At 40.2% G+C, this 27,534-nt stretch overlaps 2 protein-coding genes across 4 annotated transcripts in view; one reads left to right on the forward strand and one right to left on the reverse strand.

Annotated features, from left to right (window-relative positions):
* The window catches only part of PRKCZ (protein kinase C zeta), a 106,278-nt gene that overhangs the window by 15,333 nt on the left and 63,411 nt on the right, over positions 1–27,534 (forward strand). For 2 of the 3 annotated variants that reach the window (XM_081871041.1, XM_081871042.1), the window contains exons 4-5: positions 308–397; positions 3,869–3,919. In XM_081871041.1, coding sequence (XP_081727167.1) covers positions 308–397; positions 3,869–3,919 — 141 coding nt within the window. Of the gene's footprint in view, positions 1–307; positions 398–3,868; positions 3,920–9,501; positions 9,642–27,534 lie in introns of those variants that run through there. The other variant, XM_081871043.1, reaches the window with a different exon arrangement.
* On the reverse strand, positions 1,301–3,048 carry LOC309347149 (tigger transposable element-derived protein 1-like; the record flags this gene model as incomplete). Its single annotated transcript, XM_081871490.1, has 3 exons — positions 2,934–3,048; positions 2,271–2,884; positions 1,301–1,314 (listed from the first exon to the last, which is right to left on the reverse strand). The coding sequence occupies exons 2-3, from the start codon at positions 2,833–2,835 to the stop codon at positions 1,301–1,303; spliced, it is 579 nt and encodes a 192-aa protein (XP_081727616.1). The 5' UTR covers positions 2,836–2,884; positions 2,934–3,048.

Consider the following 27,534-nt stretch of genomic DNA (forward strand, 5'->3'; position numbering starts at 1 on the left):
TCTGGAGAATTTCAGGTGTGAGAAGCTACTCTTAAAAAAACCATTTGACTACACCCGCCAAGTGCATGTGCAAGTACTTTGCATGGGCCTCTCTGAATCTTGCCTTCGTAGAGGGATCAACTTCTCTCAGCAAAATCAAGAACTTGTTGTCACTGCTTGGTTTTGCTGAGATACTGAATTAATCTATGTTTGGCGTCAAAAATTCCAACCTACACTCCTGACATTTCAAACAAAACCATGAATTGTAGAGCCATGTAAATTTGGTTGCTTATTCCTCCTTGTTCTCATTCTCATTTTCTTTCGGTAGGTGATCCATGTACCATATCATCTCAGATGGAACTGGAAGAAGCATTCCGTTTGTACTGTCAGCATAGAGATGAAGGGCTCATCATTCATGGTAAGTGATGGTGCTGCCTGAAACAATCAATAAACAAACAAACAAACAAACTTTAAACAGCAATTTTACATACCTTTTTGTATGGTATCCTCTTAGCAGTCAGTTTTACTATTTGAAGCTTTCGACAAAAAGTCTGGCTGTGCTCTTCTTTTCTGTCTCCTTTTGGAAAGATTATGTAATGCAAGTTTTGCTACTTAAATCTTTTTAGTCCTGGATATGAGCCTATCCCCTCACAGCATCTTTCTATTCCCATATATGATCTTATCTCTCACCACTCTCCAAGCATGTACCTGCCTTTCTGTACAAAATTTTTAAAAATCCAATATGTGCATGTAATGCTCTCCATCTTGAAATAACCCTGTCTAAACATAGCTGGTATAGTTGTAAGATCTGTTTTCGTTGGCCGCTTAGCATTGGGTCCAGCAGAAATATTTGATTTGATTACAGTGGTGCCTCGCAAGACGAAATTAATTCGTTCTGCGAGTTTTTTTGTCTAGCGAATTTTTCGTCTTGTGAAGCACGAAATCCCATAGGAATGCATTGAAAATCAATTAATGCGTTCCTATGGTCAAAAAAAGTCCAAACAAAGCCAAATTTGGTACAAAAAGAGTTTATTAACTGCTCTTTAAAGTCACACATACTGTAAAGAGCATTTCAAAAATTGAAGGAACCATAAATTAAGTTTCTAAACATGACAGAAAAACATTTAAAAATCAACAAAGTGTACAGTACATTTTCTAAGACTCTGGGGGACCACTCGAAGAAGGTTCCTCTTCCACTCTTGGCTTCTTGCTGAAGAACCTGTCCATGGTCTGCTGCTTCATCTGCCTTTTCAGCACCTCCCTGAAAGGCGACATGACCCTCGTATCAAAAGTGTTCCCAAGGTCATGTGCCATGTGCTTGTCAGGGCGGTGCCGCTGTGCAAAAGCCTGCACATCTTTCCACTTCAGGCAAATGTCCCTCAGTTCTTTGGAGGACAGCCGTTCCTCAGTTGCTTCCTCCTCTTCCAGCGAGGCCTGCTCCTGCGCAGCCTCCGCCTGCAGTTCGACCAGCTCCTGGGTGGTCAGCTCGTGGTCGTGCTCCTCCACCAGCTCGCTGACGTCCTCCTCTGTGACCTCCAGGCCCATGGTCCTCCCCAAGGCAACAATGTCCTGCACCACTGTTGACTCTGGTGCATCAGAGTCACTTGGTGCCACACAGTCCGGCCACAGGCTGCGCCAAGCGCAATTCAAATTTCTCTGGCTGATCCCGGTCCAGGCCGTGGTGATCATCTTCAAGCAGGTGACGATGTTGAAGTGGTCCTTCCAGAATTCCCGCAGGGTGATGGTGGTGCAATCAGTCACCTTGAAGCATCGCCTGAAAAGCTCCTTGGTGTAGAGTTTTTTGAAATTGGCGATGAGCTGCTGATCCATCGGCTGGAGTAGTGGCGTGGTGTTAGGCGGCAGGAACATGATGTTGATGAAGCTGAACTCCTCCAACAAGTCCAACTCAAGGCCTTTAGGATGAGCAGGAGCATTGTCCATCAGAAGCAAAGCCTTCAGCGGCAGGTCGTTGTCCAGCAGGTACTGTTTGACAGCAGGGCCAAAAGCAAGATTGACCCAGTCCACAAACAGCACACGTGTGACCCAAGCCTTACTGTTGGATCGCCACATGACACTCAGCTGCTCCTTGTCGACCTTGTGTTTCTTGAAGGCCCGTGGGTTCTCCGAGTGGTACACCAGCAGGGGCTTGATCTTCAGGTCGCCGCTTGCGTTGGCACAGAAGAGCAGGGTCAGACGGTCCTTCATGGGCTTGTGGCCAGGCAACTTGGCCTCCTCCTGTGTGATGAAAGTCCTTTTGGGCATCCTCTTCCAAAACAGCCCGGTCTCGTCGCAGTTGAAGACCTGCTGTGGAACATAGCCCTCCGTCTTCACAACCTCCCAGAACTCCGCTGCAAAGTCTTCAGCCGCAGGAACAACAGAACTGGCAGCCTCTCCATGCCTGACCACGCTGTGGATTCCAGATCTTGCCTTGAACCGGTCAAACCAACCTCTGCTTGCCTTGAAGACTTCTGGCTCGCCTGAGGTTCCTGGCTGTTCCCGGACGAGGTCTGCGTGCAAGGCCTTGGCCTTCTCACAAATGACGGCCTCAGTCACTGTGTCCCCTGCACACTGCTTCTCTTCTAACCAGATGAGCAGCAACTTCTCCACCTCCTCCAGAACAGCTGGGCGGTTCTTCACGATCCTGGTGACTCCCTTGGCTGCATCAGTCGCAAGGATCTTCTCCCTCATCTTCAGGATGGTCCCGATGGTCGATGGATTCCTCCCGTACTCCCTGGCGAGGTCCGTCACACGCATTCCACCATCGTGCTTCCGGATGATCTCCTTCTTCATTTCCAGCGTCACCTTCTCCTTCTTCTTCTCGCCGGCCTCTGCAGCAGCAGTCTTCTTGGGTCCCATGGCAGCACAGCTCCTACCTTCAGAAACTCACAAAAAAATAAATAAAAATCTGTGCTTCACATCCAAAAAATTCAAAAGCACCCAGCCACCCACCACACAGAAATTCAAACCCAGAACCAAGTCCTTGAATTTCAAACACCCCAACCCAAAATCCAAAACCCCCCAAAAAAGTTTTAAAAGTTTAACTTACCAAATGGATGCAAAAGAAGTTTTGGAAAAGCTTCAAAAATCACCAAAGTCCTAAAAAACCTGAAAAAAGGCTACCAAACCGCGTGCTATGAGTTGCTTCTCGAAGTCAAGTCGCAACTGCACCTCTTCAAGCAATGCACCCTGGGTATTAACGGTTTTAAGAAAAAGGAAACAAACTTGCTAGACGTTTTCGTCTTGCGAAGCAAGCCCATAAGGAAATTCATCTTGCGAAGCACCTCAAAAAATGGAAAACTCTTTCGTCTAGCAAGTTTTTCGTCTTGCGAGGCATTCGTCTTGCGGGGCACCACTGTATTTGATTATTTAATTTCCATACTGCTTAATATATTAAAATATCTCTCAGTGGTGTATAAAAAACTATGAAATTCATATGAATTGGCTCCAATATCCCCTGTTGCCTGTGTCTGCCAGCCTTGATGTCGTTTTGATGTGCAAGCTCATCCGTCTCATGTTTCAGTTTTCCCCTCTTCTACATTTGTACTTCTTTATTTTAAAGTATTCCTCAAAAAACACTCTCTTTATCTAGTACTCTTCATCCTATAAATCACTTCTTAGCACCTATTGCTTCTGCAAACATTTCCTAGGTCACCACAGTCCTTTTTTTTTTTTTTTTTTTGCCTTCTGTCCTAACTGGATCATCATCTGTGCCATTTGAAACCCTGTTGTCTGCAGCTTTGTCCTAAACCATATATTTTTAAGACACTGCCCTGCCTTTGTATTCTTCAGTTGTGGAAGTAATATATGATTATTGTTTTTGGATAAAACAGTGAATGGCTAAAAATGTAATTCATTAAGACATAAATATATACTTTATGTTTTATTGCAGTTTTCCCCAGTGTTCCAGAAAAGCCAGGCATGCCATGTCCAGGAGAAGACCGTAAGTACTTGAATGTGGTGGTCCATTCTTTTGAGTGTGTTTGCATTACATTATAAAATACCATCTTATCATTGAAAATATTTTTGTTATGAAAAGCATGTTTGTGTCCTTCAGAATGCTTGTGATGTACTGTGAAGGTATTTAATTTATTTCACTCATTATCACATTAATAAGTGGTAATACTTTCAGCATAGGTGAAAAGGATAAATTTATTGCCTGTTACATAAAATTGTTTAGTAGCTGAGCAGCATTTAAACTTAGAGTTCTTTATGCACTAATCCTTCTACTTCTAAAGTTGTGAAAGTATTAAAGTAGTATTTTATGAGAATAAGTTGGGTCAGAGTTTCAGATGTATGCATTAATGCATATTAATGCATTAATATGCATTAATATGGGTACCTTGGGTACCTTACTTTTCCAAGTGTGGGTGGTATTATGCAAATAGATGCTGAAAGTGTCAGATGTATAGTGAGGTCAGTATAGTATTAGTCTTCTGGGGCTGAAATACTGCAGTTAGTTTGTTGAATCCAGACTAAGTTAGTTGCATTTCATTCCCACTGAAATCAGTGGGACTTAAAGCCTGTCCAACTTGTCTCATGGATTTCAGTAAAACCTTAGTTTCATGAACTGGATCCAACCAATTTTATCAAACTATAGTCAACTCATGGAAACAGTTGCAACTAATTTGTGTAAACTGCAGAAGACACTACTAAAGATAATGTTCAATGTTCATATTTCGGGGTGTCTTCATGTCACATTGTTGCATGATATCTATATTTTAAAGTAGAAAGAAAATTGCACGTAGCATCCCAAAGTTTGTAAACATTTAGTCTGTATGCAAATAAGCACATGACTAATTCCTTGAGCCTGAGGGAGATTAGGACTTATGCTTCTAAAAAGAGCAGACCCTGTTGCTAAATGACATCAGTAGAAATTGTAAAACATTTGTGATACAGCATTGTTGAGGAGGGCCTGCTGTTCAGGAGTGGGTGGTAGTTTCTAAAAACCTTGAGCTACTTTAGGCGTTTACCCATAAAAACAAAAACAAAATGGCACAATTAGAGGCCATCTGCAAGCCACAATTTGAGGCAGAGTTATATATTTTATTGAACCAACCACTGTGTAACTGAAGTCTTCCTTGGCAGGTAAATAAGCCATGTCTGTAAGATCCCAGGATATTATCTGAATGTACACGAGACCACCACTTTGCAGAAGCTAAGCAGGTCTGGTCAGTACCATGGAACCAAATGCACACTGTCTTGGGTTCCATGGTGGAAGAAAGATGGGATATAAAATGTCAGGGATATATAATGTCAGGAAATAAAGTTTTTGTATTCAAAAGTCTGTATATCCCTTTATTCATTCATCTGCTGAGGTTGGTTCAATAAAATCTATCTCCTTAACATTTTTTATTAGTCTGCCTGCCCACGTGTTTGTGTTAGTAAACTGGACTAAAAGGGGTATTTGTGTGTGGAGCTCAACTTCTATGAAGCTTCCCTCCCTCCTCCTGGAGGTTATTCCTGCTACAAGATATGTTTATAACCCTCTTCTGTGGAATCAACGATAATAATAACGGAGAATTCTGGAAAGCAAGCAATTAGTCCTAGATCTACTGTTGCTATAACAGAGCAGTTTTTATGGACCATCTAACAAAATTAAAACATACAGATACCTTATGTGCCCAGGTCCTTAGGCATGCCTAAAGCAGCATTTGAACAGCAGAACCCCTAATTCCCTTGAGTTTCAAAAGCAGGCTACAGCTTATGTGTGAGGGGAGGGCTGCCATTGAAGCATTACATATTCAGAGCCCCTTATATGTATACAGAAGTAGTTATGCCGTTCCTGCTCTGTAGTGAATCAAAGCTAGAAAGGAAAGAATCACATACAGGTTTGGGGTATTGAAAGAATCACATCCTGGAATTTACTTGAATAAACTCTAGTTGTCTCTTATAAACTGAGAACAAGGAAGATTTATTCCCTGGTATTTAGTTACAGGAAAATCTTCAAAGCATTGTGGCAAGATTGCTCAGTTTTCAATGACCTTAATAGAGTGAAACTAGAAATTGGTGTCATAGAAATGCTTGGTGATCCGATTCAATCTGTGTCCTCACTGACCATTGCTATTATGCATTCTGCTTGATGAGGGTAGACCTAGGATTGATTCACACAACCCTTTTAGCATGTCAGCATGCAACTTGATGGTGCTCATTTCTGATAAGACTATTTCAACATATAATAAAAAAGTAGATTATCAGTCCTTGAATTTGCCCTCCGAAATAAGAGGCTGCTAGTTCACTTAGTAAAATCCGATTTTCTTTTTGCTTATAGGTAGTTAGCATTTGAGCAGAAAACTGAAGGCTGAGGATGACAATGTTACAGAGACAGGGTTGGCATGCTTTTAAACATTGAGGGTCATGCTAATATATCCTGAGATAGAAGATTGCAGTGAATTTGTGTATAAACCAAGATTTTAATAGTCAGTATATTGTACTAAAATGCCCCAGACTTTCCATTCAGCCTTTGTTTAAATACCCTTTATGCATGGCACACCTTATGGAGTCTTAGGATAACAAATAAACTGGCGTTTGGATAGCCAGGGAAACAGAACTATGTCCTTGCAGTGCAGATGGTGTACTGTGGGTATAGTAGTAGTATGGTATAGTAGTAGTAATGCCTGGAAACCTGTGACCACTTAGCTCAGAAATAAATGAAATTTCTCTGGGGCTTCTTTACATGTCCCAGTCTCTTCCAGCTATGGTAAATGAAATAGTACTAGCTGTTGAAAACAAACACATTTCTGCATATATTAATGATTACGAAAAGTGGCTTTTAAAAAGGCCCCTAGACCAAAGCCTAAAGCTTCATAGTTTGGATATAGCCCTTCAATTCCCTCATTGAATAACTATTCAAATGGGTACTTTTATTAGGGCAGCAGGTACTTTTGTGTACATTGTTGTGTGAGGCTGTGATCTGAAAAGCGGCTTATAAATACTCTGAATAAATGAATAATAAAGACAGTTAGCTTAGTACTCATAGAGGTCTTGATTTGACAGGCACATTTATAAATTATGGATCTGTATAGACTCGGTTGACCTAGTTCTTCACTGGTATGTAGAATGCGCACGCTACTGCTGTGTTAGTGGTCAGGTTGAATCACACTTGAATTGTTTGAAAAGCCTAGTAGGATGCAGTTGGTGAGTGACTTCTTAGGATTTGTGTTGAGAAGGCAGATATTATCTGTATTCTATAGGTTTGGAACCTTACTGGAAACATGGTGTTGAGAGAGCTGTCTGTATTACTAAGCATTAAAGATGGTTACCAACCAATAAATGGTATTGGCTGGGATTAATTATTAACTGTTCAAACAACTGGGCCTGTACTGCACACTTGGACTATGCTCAAGTGTGAGCAATGCTTGTATATAAATTATCTGGTTTCAGTCAACGTCATTAGCAGCATTTTAAGTGTCATTATACAGTCAACTGTAAAATAAAGTTTTATATGAGCGATGTATGAATCTGCTATATTTATATTGATAAATTTCTCAATGTAAATAAAGTTGAAACTTTAAAAATCTTTTATAAACATTGGTTTAATTGATTTTAAAATTCTCACACATTCTTCTGTCTGGTGTTTATAGTGAGCCATATTTAAACTTCTATGCTGGAAAATTATTTTCAGGGATGTGAGAAATTTTAATTCTTTGTTCACTCAAAATATGCTGCCACTTAAATTAGCAATCTGTTTGTGCAGACTAATTTTCTACAATTGTACAAAAATATGGACTTTCTGGAATGAGTTGAATAGAGAGCAGTTGGACAAATTGTCCCTCCCCTCTGCCTTACGACTCCACATATTTTATATTAGGTTATTAAAAAAATAGGTGTTTTATCATGATTTGTGAGCAGAACCTTGATTTCTGGCCTTATTTTTTGAGTGTGAGCCTGCCTGTTTACATTTTTTGTTGCCACAAACTTTGGTATACATGAAAGTAGTAGTTGTTTCCTTAAATGCTTTTAACTTACTCTGATTTTTAGAGTAAACTTTAGTGATGGCTTTTTGCTTTGGTTCCATTTGAAAATAAGATGTGATAACTATATTTTCCTTTTAGCAAAGCTTTGTATACTATTAATTCAACAGAGCTATTTTGCATCTGCTTCAAGCAGCCGTTCTAAATTGTGTTCCTGAAACATATTGAACTAAATTTTGTTCAGAAGCTTAAATAAATATTTCAGGCTTATTTTATTTAATAATGTAATCAGACTTTCCTCCTACTCTTATGAGAATCCCATCTGCAAACCACAACAGTCTGATATAAAATAGGATTTCACCATTGTTCAGTCTCTGAACTCATAGTGACCCTGTTTGTGTTCCCACCCCTTCACTTCCTTGTCTGAATTATCACGTGTGTGTAAATGCTATCTTTATTCCTTAATCAAAGGTCCTGGGCGTGACAACAGCAATTTCCTTAATCAGGACTGATACATATGCAGATCAAGTTGGAATTCTGATCTGTGGAGTAAGGTTGTAGAGTACTGGAGCTCCTTAATGCAGGTTCATGTGTGCTAATTGATTCATGGATGTAAAATGAAATGATCTCTCTTGGATGTCAAATGTTACCCACTTGCCTTCGGGCCTTGGATGCATTTATCTGGGCTAAGTATTTAGGAAATAGTTAAAACCACATTATGAAAGGTGGTTGAGGCACTCTGTAGGAAAAAGCAAGTGAAGCCTTATCTACTACTTTATTGCCAAGAAACTGGCTCTGGGCTCTGTGGTGTTGGAGGAGTAACTGTGCATCTTGATGTGGCTGCAGTATCATTTATTAAAAAACAAACTGTGGCTGGCAACTTTGAGTTTTGAATTGGCTTTTGGCTTCTGATTCCTTGCCTATGGAGAACCATAACAAGACCTCTGCTGTAGCTGCTTGCTGTGGCCTCGTGAATGTATATTTATTAGCAAAGTCTCTGTCCATAATATTACAGGAATATTTGTTCTTTCTGTCATCGGCTCCTTGACATCCATGCCATGTTTTAGTTTGTGCCTCAGCTGCTAGCTACAGCCTCCCAAGGGAGCCAGTACCACCCGTGCCTGGATACATGAGGCAGAGATGTGAAAGAGAGAGAACAGGATAACCAGGCTTCCATTAAATATTTGTTCTTAATGTTCAGGCTGATTCTGCCTGTCGCCCTTTCTGGGTGTCTAGTCCTATTCACACAGCAGCATCAGTGAAATAAGGGCAAGGGGAAATCTCATTGCATGCCTACTGCATTGTAAAGCATAAAGAATTACATGCTGAGGAAGCAAAAGAATAAAACCCAGTGAGTAATGCATTTCTTTTCTGTAGATTTTATGTGCCTTTACTGTGATTGTTGTGAACCGAAGCCATTGATGCAGTATGTCTGTGCATGTGGTGCAATAGATAATAGAAGTCAGCATTTTGCTTATCTAGCTGCCTTAGCCTACGGTCCTCCTCTGCAACCACAATTGCTACAAACACAGATTTTGCCGCTGCCTCTTGCGTGCACTGGGATGTGGCTGAAAGAGCTCTGAGACATAGTGGGGGGTGGGGGGGATTTGCCCTGAAAAGACGTGTTCTTGCCAGGTGACGGATTTTTTTGGGGGGGGGGCACAGAGACCAGACAGAGGAGTATGCAGAGTGAGTGATGCTGCTGCTGCTAAGAGAGATTAATGAAGGAAATGTATCCCAAAAAACCTGACGGTATGTGAGTTGGGGCCTGTTTATTTGAGAGTATTGTTTTCTTTATTTTACAGATTTGTTTAGTGTTTGGTTTAATTGGTTACATTTGAAAAAAAAGCTTAAAATGAATTAGTGTATTCTGTCGTCATGCTGAGGAGAAGTCGAATGGTACTGCATTGCTACATCAGACTAAATCAATATGTTTAATGGTCAAATTGTATTTTGTGCAGTAGCTGATGTTAACGTATGCTAGAGCTTTATTTGATATTTTTCAACAGAGGACTGGAAGGGAAGAATCATTTTGCTCTTGTTTACTGTATAGCAGCCCCCCCCCCCCATGTCCTTTTCAAGTCATTGAGCCACAGAATCTGATCAAGGAATCTAATCATATTTATTCACAGGAGTCTTCAGCCATAAAAAGACTATCCTCTTTTGCCAGGTATATATTTTATATTTGGTACTGGTATTTGTCTATTGGAGCCGGTTGTTGTTCCTTATGATCCATTTGTCGTATATTGTTGTTGAAAATTAAATTCTAGGTCTTAAATGGTTTTCTGGTGTTTAATCAGCATGTTCCCTTGGGAATTTTTGTTCTATCTGTGCAACATATTATAAGGACGTAGTACATGGTATCTTAAATGGAAGGAAATAACGGCTTGTGGCCTGTAAATATTGTGCAACTCATACGGGCAGGTTTTCCCTTTATTTGTTGCTGTATTAGCAGCAATGATTAGGTTATTCAGAGCACGTGAACAAGACCCATCCCCCAGTGAAGAAAAGAGTGACTGCGACTATAGAGGCAACTCTGAAGTCATAGCTTTGCTTGCAGAGAGCATTTCTTTTGTACTGCAACTACAGTACTAAGAAATGAGGTTTATTGGCTAGACAGACTGTGTGTGTTGGAGTAGTACAACCGTTTTTGTAAAAAGTAAACAGTTACGTAGGTATTAGCTGTACCACTATTTATCAGCAGTGCTGAAATCCCTGATCTGCCCCTTTTAGTGTGCTTGTGCTGTGTGTCTCCATCCCAACCCCCAAAGTTCATACATGTTTTTTATCTCTGAAAAATAAATGGGGAATGGCTGTCATATGTCAGATTTGTTTGTTTGAAACAAGTTACATGACTTCTTCCTCTTTAATTGCAGCAATACTTTTCTCCCGTTAAATCTGAAATGACCATAGCATAATAGCTGGGATTCAAAGAATCACACAACTATTCTTTATGTGCTCATGGTGGCATTTGACTTCTGTTTCTCAAGTGGCAGCCCTTCCTGTCACGTGGCAATCTACTTTTAAAATCTGAGGGCTTTCAAAAGCAGAGTGTTAGCTTACATATGGACCTGCTACTTTGGTCATACCTGTGTTTGCCCTTGACTGCATCTGAAGTACCTCTTTAGACATTGGTCTGTGTATGGAAAACCAGTGGCGTAGCGTGGGTTGTCAGCACCCGGGGCAAGGCAAGTAATTTGCGCCCCCTAACCCATGGATTTGCGCCCCCTAACCCGTGGATTTGCGCCCCCTAACCCCCAGATGTTGCGCCCGGTGCGGCCGGCCCCCCCTGCACCCCCACGCTACGCCACTGTGGAAAACTCTTTAAAGGGGTACTATTGGTTTGTCTTTAGAAAGCACATTTTTACATTTCTAGTGTCATAGGATTATATCAAACTACTATAAGTTTTACTCACAGTAGACTCATTGAAACTAATAGACCTTAGTCAAATCCATTAATTTCAGTGGACTAGGATTATCATTGGCTGCAACCCAGTACTGTCATACACTTTAAAATGTATTGGTTTGCATATAGTGGAAGTTTAACTTTAGGATGTCTAGTGCATGGCTTTTGTTGTAAGTTATACTACATAAAATTAAATGGCAAAGATGGCTTATTTTCTTACACACATCTCAGCTCTGCCTTGTAATAAATTGCTCTGTCTTCTAGGGCCAGTGTCAAGGTAATTTTATTCAATCCTTTACTATCATCCCTTAGTTAGTAATAGTTAGTTTCAAAACCTGGTTAGAGAGAATCCTTGTTAGAGCTAGTCTTGGTTCATGGTTAATATTGGAGTTGACCTAATCCTTAAATAATAGTTAAGGCCACGGGGAGAGGCAGTTTGTATGTGAGGTATGTGTGCATTGTGCAATCCTGTAAGCTATAGTCATAGTTAAGAGATTGTGAGTGTAATATCTGCACTAGCACCTTGTGCTATGACCTAGGCTTCATAATGCAATGTTCTTCTTAAACCTGTACAGCTATCTCAAGCTCAAGCCTTGATTTTTAATATATGAACTTTTGACAGACCTGTTAATAAATTGCTTGACTGCTTGTTGGCTCAGATGTGCAATTGTGCTGAACTTGTTAAATAATCATTTTTCTTTCAGGGGTAATAGAGTCATGAGCAGTGTGCTCTGGTAATGAGAATCTCAAGGATATCTATCATAGTTCTTAAAAGGTGAAAGGTCATACCTAACTGCCCACAACTCTTAATTCAGCAATCACAGCTTTGTAATTTCATAGAAAGTTCAGAAGAGGCCGAATCTACAAATCAGTGACTGTATTTGCCTTTGATGCCAAACCCAAGGTTGTGATCCTGTGGTTGCTGGATTACAATGTCCATCATCCCTGACTATTGGTCATGCTGGCTGGGGCAGTAATCTCAAGGTCACAGGTTCCCCACCCCTGCACCAAACTGTGGTTTACTGTGATGTGCATGAGCCACAGTAATCATCAGACTCACATGCTCTCCCCTTCTGAATAACCAAGAGAAGTCTGGAAGCTTTTGCTTTCTGATTGCCATGCCATTCAGAAGTAGAATTCTGGTTTACCTGTGATTAGTTTCAACCAACTAGCTTTGCATTTAAAAGTTGGTTTATTTAATATTAAAAATAGTATTAACCACAGTTTGTTGCTCTAGTGACCCAGCAAGCAGCAGCTAAAGAGTGAAACTGAAAACTTCCCAATTTCCAGCTAGACAAATCTGAAGCTTTCTTCAACCCTTTCCTGTTTTGCATGTTGCACTAAACCATGGTGTAAATGCAGCCACTGACTCAGTTTGTATGTAATGCTAAGTCAAACTATGGGTTAGTTTGAACAAGCAAATATTCAGGTTCCTGAAGAAGATATTATGGCTCCTTTTCTCTTCCCAAATCATTTTACTTCCGGGCTGAGTTAAGGTACAGCTTGTGGTTTAGCTCTCGCCAGACAAACCTTGAGCTGAAATCAAAGTTTGTCCTACGATTTATAGTTTGTGGTTGTCTGGAACAGTTGTACCATGAGCCCAGATTCAGATAACATGCTAAGATAAACCATGGTTTAATTCAGTGCAGCAGCCAAATGGTTGGAGAGAAGCAAAGTGGTGGTCCATATTTGCTCGTTGATACTAAACCATGCTTTGGATGTGTGTCAGGTGCAAATGAGGGTGTTGTCTTAAGAGCCGAAAAAAAGATGTGAAAATCAGTTTTCCAAAAGTTTAACTAGAAAATGTGCAGCATCTCCTATTGTGGAAAAATACCACACAAACCAGTCTATAGGCATATGTGTAATTCAGATATAATTGATAATGTTTAGAAACTTCAAGTGTTTGTAATTTGATGCAGTAATAAATAGTACACATGACCTATTATCATTAAAAATAATAATTACAAAAAAGTTTGACCTCTCTCCAGGAACCCACTTGTTTGCACTAAGTCATTGCTTGGCTTATCATTATGTGCAAACTGGGCTGTAGCAAGGACTAGAACAGTAGTGTAACTTTTGTTCTCAAACCTGGAAGCAGGTCTGATTGAAAGTGAATGACATAATTCTGCACATCAAGCAATAGTGGTCAAATGTATACATGTATTTTGCTGTTGCTAGGGCAACTACTATTTACTTGTGTACTGGCCTCAATAATAATTTGAGAAACTTCAAGTAAGGCACTTAAAGTTTTATAGAAGTCTGCCAGCCCTCAACACCCAATTGCTATCCAGTTCTGTTAAGAAACAAATAGTTTATAATCTTATTTCTTCATGGTTTGACAGACAGGAGAATTGCATTTTGAATGTAATATATAAAATATTGAACTTCTGAGAACTCATGTATAGTCAGAATTATTTCTTGGTTGAAACCAACAGATAAGTTGTGAATTGATTTAGTGTGAGGCTTTTCTTAATTATTATCAAGTAGCTTTAGTATCAAGGTTATGCAGAGATTTAAATAAAAACATAAGTATTTATAGAGAGCTTTACACATACTAGTATTATGTGTGAAATGTCAAAAACAGGTCCTCTTGTGGAGAATTGGCTGCATGTTACATGCAGCTTGAAATCACTTTGCAGAACAGAAATTAAAGGAAACCAAAACAGCTGATTTAAACTGTTTCATTGTTTCCTAGAGTTGGACTATAAAGGAAACATCTGCAATTGTTTGTTTATAGTGACTTTCTGAAGCAAGTTGCTTTGCCCCTGGTTGAAATGATTGCTTTTTAATGTGGAGATGTCTAAAATTTTCTCTTGTAGTGGAAATTAAAAGTACTTACATTGTGTCAGTTAGGTTTGTAAATAGCCACCTGTGTGTTGAGTAAAAGTCACTTTAGGTGACCTGGCATGGAAGTCCTGCACAATGGGGAAAAAGTTAATTCTCTTTTCTTTCAGAATCTAACATAGATATCTGTTGACAGGTGGACTAATACAGATTTCTGTTAGATGATAACATTTGCAGATTTATTGTAAGGCTGCGTTAAGCACAGCAGCATTTTTAATTTCTGACTGTTAGACAAGCAAAGTGCTACCAGCTGAAGCAAAAATTACTTAAATTTCAGACTCATTTGATACTCTTGTTATGGCTTAATACTACCTGAAAGAGCCTTGAGCTTGTTCATTCCTCTCTCCAGTGTAGCTATGAAGAGATTAAAAGTCTTTACTTCTGTTTTTAGCTAACCACACTTTGGCATTATGTCTGAACCAGAGCAAACAGTGGTTAGTCTTAACTATGGTGTACCCTTGTGGTAGGTAGTACTGTATTCTCAAATAAGTATACAGATATGTGTTTTTAGTACAGCAGACAGACACACACTTGTTTTGGAGAGCAAAAGAAAGTAATTCCTTTTGGACGTTAGTTTACTTTCTCTCTCACCGCCTCCATGTCTGTGCTGTGTAACTAACCTCTCACCATCCCCCCTACCCCCAATTTTTTCTCATACAGTTGGAGAATAAACTTCTTTCTCCCAAGTTATGCAGAAACAAGCCAACTTCAAATGTTGGTTAATGAAGCTAGCTTGCTACAATAAACCATAGTTAACTTATGTTTAGTGTTACATCTAAATATTAAACTGCAGTTCATTGAAAACTGAAATAAAAGCTTCTAATATCCTCAACAAGAGGAGGGAGCAAATGAGCCCAAGGCTCATGCATGTAACATTGAAACATGTCCAAACCGTTGTGTTTAAATCCAGTCACAATCTGGAATAGTGTGTGGTATGGCTTCAGCTGGCATACATTATAGTAGCATCTACTCAGGGTAGGTTTGGTAGGCCATCCTGCTATAAAAATATTAGTCATGTTGGTGTAATCTGTGTCTGGAAAACTTAAGCCTCTCCTGGCCTTAAAGGTCTGCTAACCCTTAAAGGTAGCACAATGGTACCTCGGGTTAAGAACTTAATTCGTTCTGGAGGTCCATTCTTAACCTGAAACTGTTCTTAACCTGAGGTGCCACTTTAGTTAATGGGGCCTCCCACTGCCGCTGTGCCGCCGCTGCACGATTTCTGTTCGCATCCTGAAGCAAAGTTCTTAACCCAAGGTACTATTTCTGGGTTAGCGGAGTCTGTAACCAGAGGAACCACTGTACTGAGTCCCAACCTGCAGTTCTGAGCTGGTTGTATGTTTGTTTCATGATCTCTGTCCAAGATTGTATCCCTTTAAGGCTAGGAGGAAGGTGGGAGAAGTTCACAGTTGCCTCTGTACTGCCTGGTTGCCACTTGAGTTCTTGCCTATGGCAATTGAGCTTCCTGCAAGTGAGCATGCATGTCTCCAATGGGAAGGCATCCATAAGACATAGATGGTTGTAGAGGGGTGAAAGGCATTAAAGTGTGAGTTTCTGCAAGGCTGAAAGATTAATGGAACTGTGCAGCATGTATGCAATTGGACTTTTACAAGCAAGCATTTCTTTTAACAGGTAATTAAATGTGGGTCTTAAAGCTGTATATTAAAGAAGCATCTGCTAGCTTTACATAGTTGAGTGTTTCAATTAATGATGATAGATATGGTAACCTGTATAATTTTTTCCCTTTAAAAAAGCCCATTGGATTGAGTATACTTGTGTTTAATCAACTAGGAATTGATCAAGCCATATATCTCAAACCTAATGTGGAGGGGATGACATAAGCTTGTTCTTGATAACTGAGTATGTGGATAGATACTAAAAGGCCCTGTGGGTGGGGCAGGGCATAAAACATTATTGGAATATGTAGTTTATAACTAACAGTTTTATCTGTTCTTATAGTCATATATTCTGTTGTTAGGATCTGCCCTGGGACCTTAAGGTGAAGGATGAGTACAAAATCTAAAAAATAAATAATGACATTTATTGCACTATTAAGATAGCATTGGTTTGCTGTTTCTACTATGTGTACTTATGAATATATGGAACATTAGTAGTGGAGGCCATTTGGCAGTCTAAATAATGGAATATATGGTGTTTGATCTGAAATAATAACATGGAAAATGTAAAAGGTTATTCAGTCTATAAAAGTGCAGGAAGACAAGTCCTGTCCCCTGCCCCTTATGTGTTTAAGGGATGCACATCCCTGTTTCTTTTCCCTAATGAATATTTTGCTGTCTTCCATTGCATTCCTCAACAAAGCCACTATGATATTTCCAAGTCTTCCTACTTGGTGTATTCAGATGAACACAATGCCCTATCCCTTAGCCAGAATTACAGGAGTGTTATGGGATACTATGCTTCTTTTCTTGGCATTCATGACAGCTAAGGGTATGTCAGTATTAATGCTAGTCATAGTTGACACATAGAAAGAATCAAGCTTTTTGTCCCTCCATTATATACACTGACTGACAGTGGCTCTCCAGGATTTGAGACAAGGATCCTTTCTTTCCTACCTGGAGATGCTGGGAATTGAATCTGGGACCTTCTGCATACAAAACAAATGTTCTCCATCGAGTTGTGTCACTGAGCTTACCAAGGCTTGCTGCTAATCATGGTATGAAGCTAGTTATCACTCTTGGTTAAAAACAAACCAAGATTTATGTTAACTATGGTTATAGTCTGTGACAACATAAGCCTTACTCAGTGTTAAAGCCAGTGGGGAAAGGGTCAGCTTGCTTTAGATATGGGAGGCCCACTGTCCATCCCTAAACCTTGAATAAGAGGAGAATAGTGTTATATCTGCATCAGTTCTGTGATACTCACAGGACAACTGCATGTATCAAGTGATGACCTTAAAATTTGCTGCTGCTGCTGCTGCTGCTGCTGCTGCTGCTGCTGCTGCTGCTGCTGCTGCTGCAGAATCCAGGGTTTATTCCATGAAGTGTTGTTGTGGAGCTCAGATTTGGTTGATAGTGCTTTCTTTAACTAAATGCTAATTCATATGTTACGCTGCAGAAGTGTTTGCTCTTTGTGTGCTGTGTTTTCATAGGAAGAATGTTGCAAAATGCAGAAGTGCAAGTGAATGCATAGCCATGGATGACTTGTATGTGCCCACTGTGTTTTTATATACATGCCTTTCCTTCACACTTTGCAGCATTCACCATCGCAAGCAGTATTGTATGTGCAGTAAATGCATCTGTTGCATGAAGCTTGAATCAGACTTCATTCCCATTTCTGTTCTGTAGTGAGAAAATTTATTAGCTCTGCTAATTTTTTTTATCTGCTGTTATAACAGCTCTTGTTTGCTTTGTGGTTTCTATCAGTGTTGCTGTTGATTATTATTTGAGATGATATGGGCTGGTTCAGTACCATGTGTGATACAATTCTCTTGTTGGGAGTTATTGGAGAGAAGCTATCTTACTCTCCTCTGCTCTGATACATAGCTGAGTGTGTAATAAATATATGTGGGTTATAATATTGTTAAGTGTGACAGGATTGGATATGATTGCTTGGATGGTTGAGGTATTGTATGAAGTGGTAAATGATTAGATGGTTGTGTAAATAGCTGGTGAGAGTGACATTGTATGGTGAGGGTGACATTGTATGGGGAAGGGCCATAGATCAGTGATAGAGCATCTGCTTTGCACACAAAAGATCCTAAATTCAGTCCCTAACACCTCCATATAGGACAGGGAGAGGGCCACTCCCCAGCTAATACCCCAGAGAGTTGCTGCTAGTCAGTGTGAACAGTATTGAACTAGATGGGACTATGGTCTGACTCAGTATAAGGCAGCTTCTTATGTTGCTTTGTGAAGTTGCTATAGTGTATTTTATATAGGTTGGGAGTTTGTAACATTTTGCCTGGTAACTTACCCAATATATAAGTCAATATTGTACATTTATGTGGGTTGGATTTTTCTTAATGTAAATCATCTACAATAAATCTATAATAATAAAAATGGTATATTTTGATGTTCCTTATTGTAAGCAGCTTTGAGATCTGTGGATAGTAATTGGGCTATCAAAAAATAAAATTAAAGCACTATTCCTGAGATGCTCTGCAGGGAGGAGAAAAGGGGAGTAGGTGCATTGGAAGTCTGAAGCACCTGCAGAGAGATACAGGCAATGACCGATTTAGGCGTATCCGAATGACACGTGATCGTGCACATGGACACAGTGCCGAACCCGGAAGGAGCTCCAAAACATCATAAAGATGTCACAGAAAGGGGCAAAACAAGATGGGATGGGGGCAGAGCGGGTTTATGCATACTCCTCTGATGCGTGTGGGTGTCCAGAATGGAACCCCCACGCAAACTAAGGATTGCCTGTACCGAATTCTCTCATATTCTACTGTGAAAATGTGTCTAGAGTTGAAAGAATTGCCATCAGGAATCTTCCTAATACAGTCAGTCTTATTAATGAAGAGGCAACAGAAGTCTCTTCATACATAATGCCAAACTGTGGTTTGGTGGTGCAGGATCAAGCCCTAAGTGAACAAATTGCACTTAGTTGCCTCCTGGTTTGTGGCAAATCATCGTATGCAGTTATTTCTGAAGGCGAAATTTGTTTGGTGCTGTGTAGTGGCAGAGCTTCATGCTCCAGCACCCGGGGTGCGGAGAGCGGGCGGGGCTGGCATGCGTCCCGGGGGTGTGGCGGACCACCTGTAGGGGTGTGGTGCACCGCCTGTGGGGGCGTGGTGCCCAGTGCGGGCAGGGGGGCAGCCACGATGGCACCCCACTGGGATCACACTGCCGGGGGCGGTGCACTCCCCCCGCACTCCTCTTCCTCCGCCAGTGGTGCTGTGTGTTAACTAGCCTCTAGTGTGATAACTTGTGAGGTAAAGTGCTGATTAATTGCATCTTGTGTTTAACCCATCTATAAGCTGGTAGACTATAAACAAACCCATGCGTTCAAAAACTGGGCTAACCATACCAATAAATAGGCTTTATTAATGAATATGAAGGTCTTTATGCTACTGTAAGAACAAAATGATGGCAAGCTTGGAGGACCATAGTGGGGATTATTGGCTAACAAAACTAGATGTGACTTTATTAAGAGCATGTCCTTAATTACCTGCAACTCTGGAATATATAATGCTGTTTTATTAGATAATAAACCATTACCTCTCTGTACACTTTGTACATCATCATCTCTTTAGAAGCAGCGGTGAGGAACTCTGGATCTCTTATTCGCTGTCAGCAAATTTAGTTGCCTCTTGAGAATCTGAGGGGTAGGGGGTATCAATGTGATAATCTGATAGGAGAAAGCACTTTGATCTAGCTCAGATAGATGGATTAGACCTGCTGACATTTTCAGCTGGACATGCCCCCCTGTTGCTTACCTGACATGAGACATTTAAATCTGCAACTGCCAAAGAACACATTTGAAGCCTTTCAGGTGGGATCAGATCTACCTGATGTCATATGACTTCAGATGATCGACACCTACTTATCAAATGTGGCCCACAGAGGGTTGGCCACTTTTTCATCTGGCTTGCCCAATTAAAGTGCTCCCCACCCCATCAGCTTTAACGCAAAGCAAAGTGCATGTGATGATATTAGAATGTTGCCTATCCAATGTATATTTATCATGGATTTCTTTTCTGTTTCCTCATGTCTGACAAATGATACTGGACATAGAAATGCTAGAGGGGTTGCATCTGCAGAGATCAGACAAAGCGACTTCCATAAGAATGTGATAACTAAGGAAATGCTTTATAAGTTTGAAGTATGATTGTTTTGAAATGTAGATACAAAATGGGCTGTAAAATCTAATGAAATCATTTTGCCCTGTTTTCAAGAAAGATTGCTGTTCTAGTATTCTGTAGGATTATTCAAGGGTAGAAAGAATATTTAAGGATAAAATATTGCTTACAGGCCTTCATGAATCTGTTGAACCTGAACCTCAGTTTTTTTGAAAACCCTCTTAAAAGAATTTCTTCTGATGGCAACTATAAATACTTTCTTGGAGTATCTAAGCTCCTGAAGTGAAAGAATTGTTCAAGTCTTCTGTTTTTAATTGAATGTCAATCACCCTAAGCTATTTTGGGCAGATTTATTACTCTAATGTCACCCAAATGAAGGGTTCTTCACTGCATTCTAATTTCATTTTTTAAAAAATATTGTACCTTGATACAGTTTTAGAGTTCTCTGATAAAGGTTGGTGTGTTCCGGAAAATGTCTACTTGGTGTGCTTGAGTTGTGCTTTTCCTGAATAATTATCATTTATACTTGAGCTGGCCAACTTTTGTTTTCTTGAGGTGAGACTCTGTTCTCGTCTTAAGTGCTCAGGCTGCAAAGTTAGTTGGGTTCTCTTTTTACCAGACAGTTTCACTCCTTGATGGATGGTTGGATTCTGTATGGATAGCTCAGTCAGTAAGCTTGTGACTCTTAATTGTCTGGTTGTGAACCCCACATTGGTCAAAAGATTTCTGCATTGCAGAAGGTTGAACTACATGGCCCTCGTGGTCCCTTCCAACTCTACAGTTCTATGATAAAGTCGGTGAAAGGCCAGGACTATGTATGCAAAAGCCAAAGAGATATTGCATTTAGTTGGAGAATATTTCAGTATCTTGAAACAATTCTTTGTTTGAGTGTGACTGCAGATAAAAAAATAATTGTGATGTTAATGGCATAGAGAATTTGTTTCCAAGTCCATATCCAGCCCAGACAGCTAAATGCCTATAAGCAGCACAATAAGTCAATATTTGTTGTCTTTCTTATTGACAGCAGTAACTGTATCCTGCTGAAGTTACTAAACCTTACAATACCATAAATACTGGGTAAGAGATATGGACGAGATTACGCAACCATGTTTGTATAACTATACTCTAGTGTGTCTTCATTTCTGAATTAACTATAGTTGGCATATTCTATGATCCAGAGTGGATGGGTATTTAACAGGGTTCAGGCTCAATTGCTTCAGTGGAGTAACCCATGGATGCTTGTGGAATCATTGATTCACCTGAGCCTTCAAGTACCGGTATTTGCTGCAGCTATTTGCTGTTGTGCAGAATATTGACTTTGAAGACTGGAAGCTACAGTTGGTTGAAAATACAGGCAGCAACCATTTTGCCCGGGGGTTCTGTTCTGACTTGCTCCCCGTTCTTTCCTCTTCCAGGTCCAAAAGGACCTGCACGTCAGCAATTGCGTGCCATTTGGACATGCCTAAAATGGGCGGCACCTTATTACAGCTAGGCTACTAGCTGGAATTGATAATTTGAAAGATAATTCACCAGTGCTTCATAGGCTAACTCACTTGGCACCAATGTTAATATATCTTTGCAAGGTAAAGATCTTATGATTCTTATTATTTTCCTAAGCCCTTGAACTTGGTGACCAATTTCTATGTGGCAATATTTATTGTACTGTCTGTTGACATTATATTATATCTTTCTTTTAAAAAAGTGAAGCACTGTGAAAATGTTTATTGAAGAGTTGTAAACAAATTTGTTAAGTAATTCAGTGTTGTTGTTTTTTCTTGATTTGTTATAGAGGTTTTAGCATAGCATGAAACAGCATTCCTGGATATTGAAAACAATTTCAAGATCAAAACACAGTTAAAAAATGCTTACATTGTTTCTTTGCCTCCCACATGTTTGCACTTCCATGTAAGAAACAACAACAGTACTGGCTATAGGGCTATGCTACACCTTGATCACCCAAGAAACAGAAAATGGTTCCTAATTTCTTAGGTGCATGACACAAATTTGCTGAGCCTCTCTATGTGCTACAAATACTTTCCTCCAGTCACAAAGATAATTTTAATTTTGCCCTAAAATGCTACCTGAAGGCTCCAACTACTGTAAATGTGTTTTGCTGCTGAGAATTCCACAAATTGATTCTGATAGGTTCTGTTGCATTAAGTATATGGGATGTTCTCTTGGTGGTTGTTTTTTTTTAATCTTTTGGGAAGGGGCCTGTTTTGACTCATTTTTACAGTGTAGTATTTTATTTTTTTTGTTTTCAGCAAGTGTGAGCAGATTTTCAGTTCTTGCACTATAGTATCGCCCAAGGTGTGGGAGAGTGCATCTGCCATGTAAAATGCTGGTGTCAATCCAATCCTGGGTTTGACTATACTTCCAACTTATAAAACCTGACATGCCATGCCCAGTCTTCTTGATTACCTTCTTGTATGTTAGTTTGCTTTTTTAACATCAGCAAATGTGATCCTTTCTCACGCTTACAGATTAAAAGAGGCAATTCAGCTTGAGCAATGTGTCATGGCTGAGAACAGGCAACACTGAAATGCCATGGCTGCATGGTACAAGAACTCTAGGCTGCATCAACAGAAGTAGAGTGCCCAGATCAATGGAAGAAGTGTATGCACTTCAACACCCAACTATTCACGTTTAGCAATGCAGGACTAGAGTAGTCTAAGCCAAATTTCTACAGTGCATTGCAATAATGAAACCATCTACCCAATGTGATATGGAGTTCCAGCTTGGTTCCTCTTTCCCTCCTCACCCCAGAGTCAAGGCAATGGGAGAGCTTAATTGACCTCAGTTACAGTTAAATTCAGTTAGCTATGTAGAGCTGTGATATCATCAAATTTACAGATGACATCAAACTGGGAGGTGTAACCTGTACCACGAAAGATAGAATCTGGATTCAAGATCACCATAACAGATTGGGGGACTGGGCCAAAACTTAGCAAAATGAATTTCAATAAGGACAAATGTTAGGTTCTACATGTAGGCAGGAAGAACAAGCTACACAAATATAAGATGGGGAATACCTGGATTGCCAATAGTACACGTGAAAAGTATCAAGGGGTCTTAGTAGACCATAAGCTTAACATTAGTTTAGATTCCTGCATTGCAAGTTATTGGACTAGATGACCCTCTGGGTCCTTTCCAACTCAACAATTCTATGAGTCAACAGTGTAATGCTACAGCAAAAAAAAAGCTAATACTATTCTGGTTGCATCAACAAAAGTATTGATCAAGGGAAATAATAGTACTCCTCTATTCTGCCTTGGTCAGACCACACCTGGAATACTGTGCCCATTTCTGGGCACCAAAGTTTAAGAAGACTATTGACAAGCTAGAGTGTGTTGAGGGAGTTGGGTTTGTTTAGCTTGGTAAAGATAAGACTGATAGAAGAAATGAAAGTCGTCTTCAAATATTAAAAGGGCTGTCACATGGAAGATCCAGCAGGCTTGTTTTCTTCTGCTCAAGAGGCTTGGACGCAGTTCTTTTTTTCGGGGGTACTCAAGAGTATGCAGTAGCAACACCTCATTTTTGTTAAAAAGTGGGGCACTTACTGTAGCAACTTCATGGTGAGTACCAGCACCTATTTTTCTAGAAAAAAGCACTGATAGGACATCTCTGATAAGAATATGAATTAAGCTCTGGGAATAGAAATCTGACCAGCATAAAACTGTAACTAGAACAGCTTTGGGCTTTCTTGGAAAGAGAGAAGCTGAGAACAAAGAGAAAATTCAATTGAGCATGACATTTGGGGAGTGGGGAGAAGGGAAGTAGAAGGGAGAGAGAAAAGGAAATCAAGGTCAGGTTTTATATTCCTGAGTGGCTGTTTTCCTGGTGTACAGATATGTGGAAACTTGTTTATAAATCACTATACAGGAAAAACTGAGTTTAAGAAGCATCTTTACCTTAAATGTTTTTTTCTTACAGAAAACTGTCTTAACCATAAAAGGGAAATGGTGTGATTGTTTTGACTTAGCGTGTGTAATGACTGGTGTTCTGTAGCATGCTATTTTTCATATTTCTTACAGAGATTGGAAATAATACATACTCTTTTTTTTTTTTACTCAACAGAGAGCTTGCGTTAAATCCCACTCCTTTTCCATTTTTACAGGGATCGGGACTATTGCATACTTTGCACTGTTCTTTTTAGGGGATGTAATCATTGGCGTTCTACTGTGACTGACTATTCACATGAAACTGGAGATTATTCTCTCTGATCCATCAAAATAGCTTCTATGGTATATTTTGCTAGAACTGGAAGGATGCACTTCAGACATATTTTATCAGTGATTGCACTTTGGGTGTGACAGCTGCACTACAGCTTCTCACAAATTCATTTCCCCCTCTTTGGTGTGTCCCATTAATCCTAACACCAGTGAAGCAACAATGAAAGAAATCAAAACCAGTTATTTGTGAATAGATGCATCAACTTACCTTTTCACTTAAGTAGAACTAATTGCAGGTTAGCACTCGGCTTGCCCTGAAGCCAAGCATGCAATAATGGGTGGACTCTCCACCAATCAGCTCTGGAAATAATAAGGACTCTGTATTCTGTCCTGATCAGGTATCTCTAATACTCTTGTGTATCAGGCAATTGAAAATAAAAACTTCCAGGATTCTTATACTGTTGTATAGATCTATAGTGCAGCCACATTTTGAGCACACTGTGCAGTTTACTGTAGTGGTGGAAAATGAGGTGGGGGACTGAAAAACATATGAGGAAAGCAAAATGATTGGTGCTTTACATTTCCAAAAAATAGCAAATAAGGAGTGCATGATAGAGGATTATAAAGCTAAGTTTTTGTTCCTCATAATATTACGTGGATGTGTATTTTAAGTTATCATTGTGACTTGGTGTTTATATTTAGTTTTAATGATTTGTATTATTTTTGAAAGTTGCTTTGGATCACTTTTTTTTAAGCAAGTCATAATACAAATAATAATAGAACTTTGGGTCATCCAATGATCCTAATTGGCAAGAAATTCTGAGCAGATAAAAGGTGCTTCCTGACACAGTTTATAGTTAGTTTACAGAATTCACTGACATAAAATGTGGAGGGGGCCAGTAGCTTAGGTTGCTTTCAAAGTGGGGTTAGACAAATTCATGGACGATAAAGCTGTCAGTGGCTACTAGTAGGCTTGGGCAATGTATCAATACATCGCCAGGACCAGTATGAGGGGCAGAGTGTGATGGTGGCTTCACCCGGCGGTATATTGCAGGTGAAACCGACACTGCTCCTGAGTCACTATTCTACCACCATCACTTTCAACATTGGGCCACTGGTAGCAGAGGGACTCATGAGCAGCGGCTGTTTCCCCCGCAATATACTGCTGGGTGAAGCCGCCATCACACTCTCCCCTTCATACCACAGATGGAGGAGCAAGCTGTATCGCTGGGCTGATACAGCTTATTCCTCCCCCAGCTTCTTTAAACTGCTTTTGCCCTGCAGATGAGCAAGCTCTGATGCCTCGTGCATGAGCCAGAGAGGCATGGAGCCGTGCAGGAGGGACATTAGGGCTCGCTCAGCTGGGGGGCGGGAGCAGTTTAAAGTAGCTGTATCAGCTCAGCGATACAGCTTGCTCCTCCATCTGTGGTATGAAGGGCAGAGTGTGATGGTGGCTTCACCTGGCAGTACATTGCAGGGAAAACAGCCGCGGTCCAATGTTGAAAGTTCCACATTGCTAAATGTGCATGGTTGGGTGTGGAAGTGCATTCAGATACAGCAGTTGTACAGTTGTCTTGGCTGGTTGGCGATTTGAACTCAGTTTTCCCCTGTACCGCTCAGACGCTTGCCTATGAACAGTTTTGTAGCCTTTTACAAAAGGGTGTGAAAAGCACACAAGGAGAAGACATATTTCAATTTGATGGGTGGTGGTGATTAAAATATTCATGAAACATCTACCACTGCAGCCTCTTTTTTGGCTCAGCAGTGATTTGAATATGGGCTCTCTTCTGAGCTGGCTAGAGCTTTCAAAATTGCTATCCTTTATTGTTTCTGTACAGGCAAAACATTCTGCCTGCTCCAAAGAATGCATTTTAAAGCTAAAATACAGTGCAGTTTTTTGGGAGGCAAGCGAGGTGATGCATGTGGAGATACAAGGCTATATGCAGTGAGTTGTAGCAGACATGCATGATGAGTTGCTTATTTGTTCATAAACTCACTGGCAGCTTGAGAGCATTTGATTAAACATTTAATGTTAAAAAATACATTTTGAAGTGCCATTGTGTGACAGGAACCCTGGAAATTCTACATTTCCTTTAAATCAATCAATCAATCAATCAATCAATCAATCAATCAAAGGTCGTGGTAACAGGATGCTGCTGGAAGTGGACTGGAGCACACTAACAATCGGTTTTATCACATTTGTCATGTATTAATAAGAGTTAATAAAGCTATTTATTAGCTGTTGAGTTTATGGGTGCCCTGTTCAAAATGTATCAATGCATTCCCCCCCGCCTCATACACTGCAAACATGTTGAAATGGCACTCCACAACATAGAGGAATACACAGTGGTCAGGAAAAGGACTGTGATAAGCCAGTAAATGGTTGGGGTATTGGTTTAAATGCGGAATTTGGCATGCAAAACTTGAAGAAATCTAGCGAAACATTGTGAAGTTTCTGTTAGTCACTCTTTGCCAAGAGCAACCAACAATTTATAGAGGGGGAGGCAACAGGAAGGGCAGGTGAAAGAAAGCATAGCAGGAAGGGACAGCTGAGTGAGAAGTTGCTGTGGCAAGTACTGGGAAGCCCGGCAGACAATGTTGGCCATAAATTGCAGCTGTGGACCAGAAATGTTCCCTGTTTATAATATTTAGGGCTCTTGTCCAGGTTTTTTTTTAATACTTTAATATTGTGATTGATTATCTTTGCATTAATTTTCACTAATTTTCACAACCAATGCTTCTGAAGAAAGAATTTGCTTACTAGATCAGGGCAGTTTTGGTAATAAGTCCAACTTGGGTTTATGCACAAGGAAATATGCAGCGTTTCAGCCTTAGAACTTGCTCAGAAGTGTCCCAAACCATTTTCCTTGCTGAACTGGCTGGCTCCTCCAAGAGGTGGCACACAGACCCGCAGAGGGGCAGTCGTGACACAGTGCATGTAAACACCCGCATTGTGTTTTCACTGTGGTATTCTGCTTCTCTGTGTTGCTACTACACAAGGCTCCTTTGAGAATGTGACTAGTTCTTGGTCCTCATTTTGCTCTTCACTCTGGCTTGGTCACTTAAGCTTCTCTTGCCAAGACACCATCTATTTCCTCCCTCCTCGCCCCTAGAAGCCTTTTAGGTTGCATTAATCAACTAAAGCCTGGGTATAGTTTTGGCAAGAACTCATGCTAATTGAATGTCATAATTAGCATGCTTTGTTTCTTCACTTGGCTGTAACGTAGCAGTTTGGATGACAATGTTATGTTGTAATGATTGCAAAGTATGTTAACTGCTGAGAGTAACTACCATATAGATAAAACTCCTTCAAGATTAATGCAATTGTTTATTTTTGTCTGGTGGATGGAAGGTAGCTGATGAAGGATGTTGGGTGGATATTTTAAGTTCTGACATTAGGAGAAGGTTTGTGAAGATCTATGTTAAGTGCCACTTGAGCATCTGCAGTCTTATATTACAGTT

Source organism: Podarcis erhardii (assembly GCF_964252035.2).
Source record: "Podarcis erhardii genome assembly, chromosome: 7".
In the NCBI taxonomy this organism is placed as follows: Eukaryota; Metazoa; Chordata; class Lepidosauria; order Squamata; family Lacertidae; genus Podarcis; species Podarcis erhardii.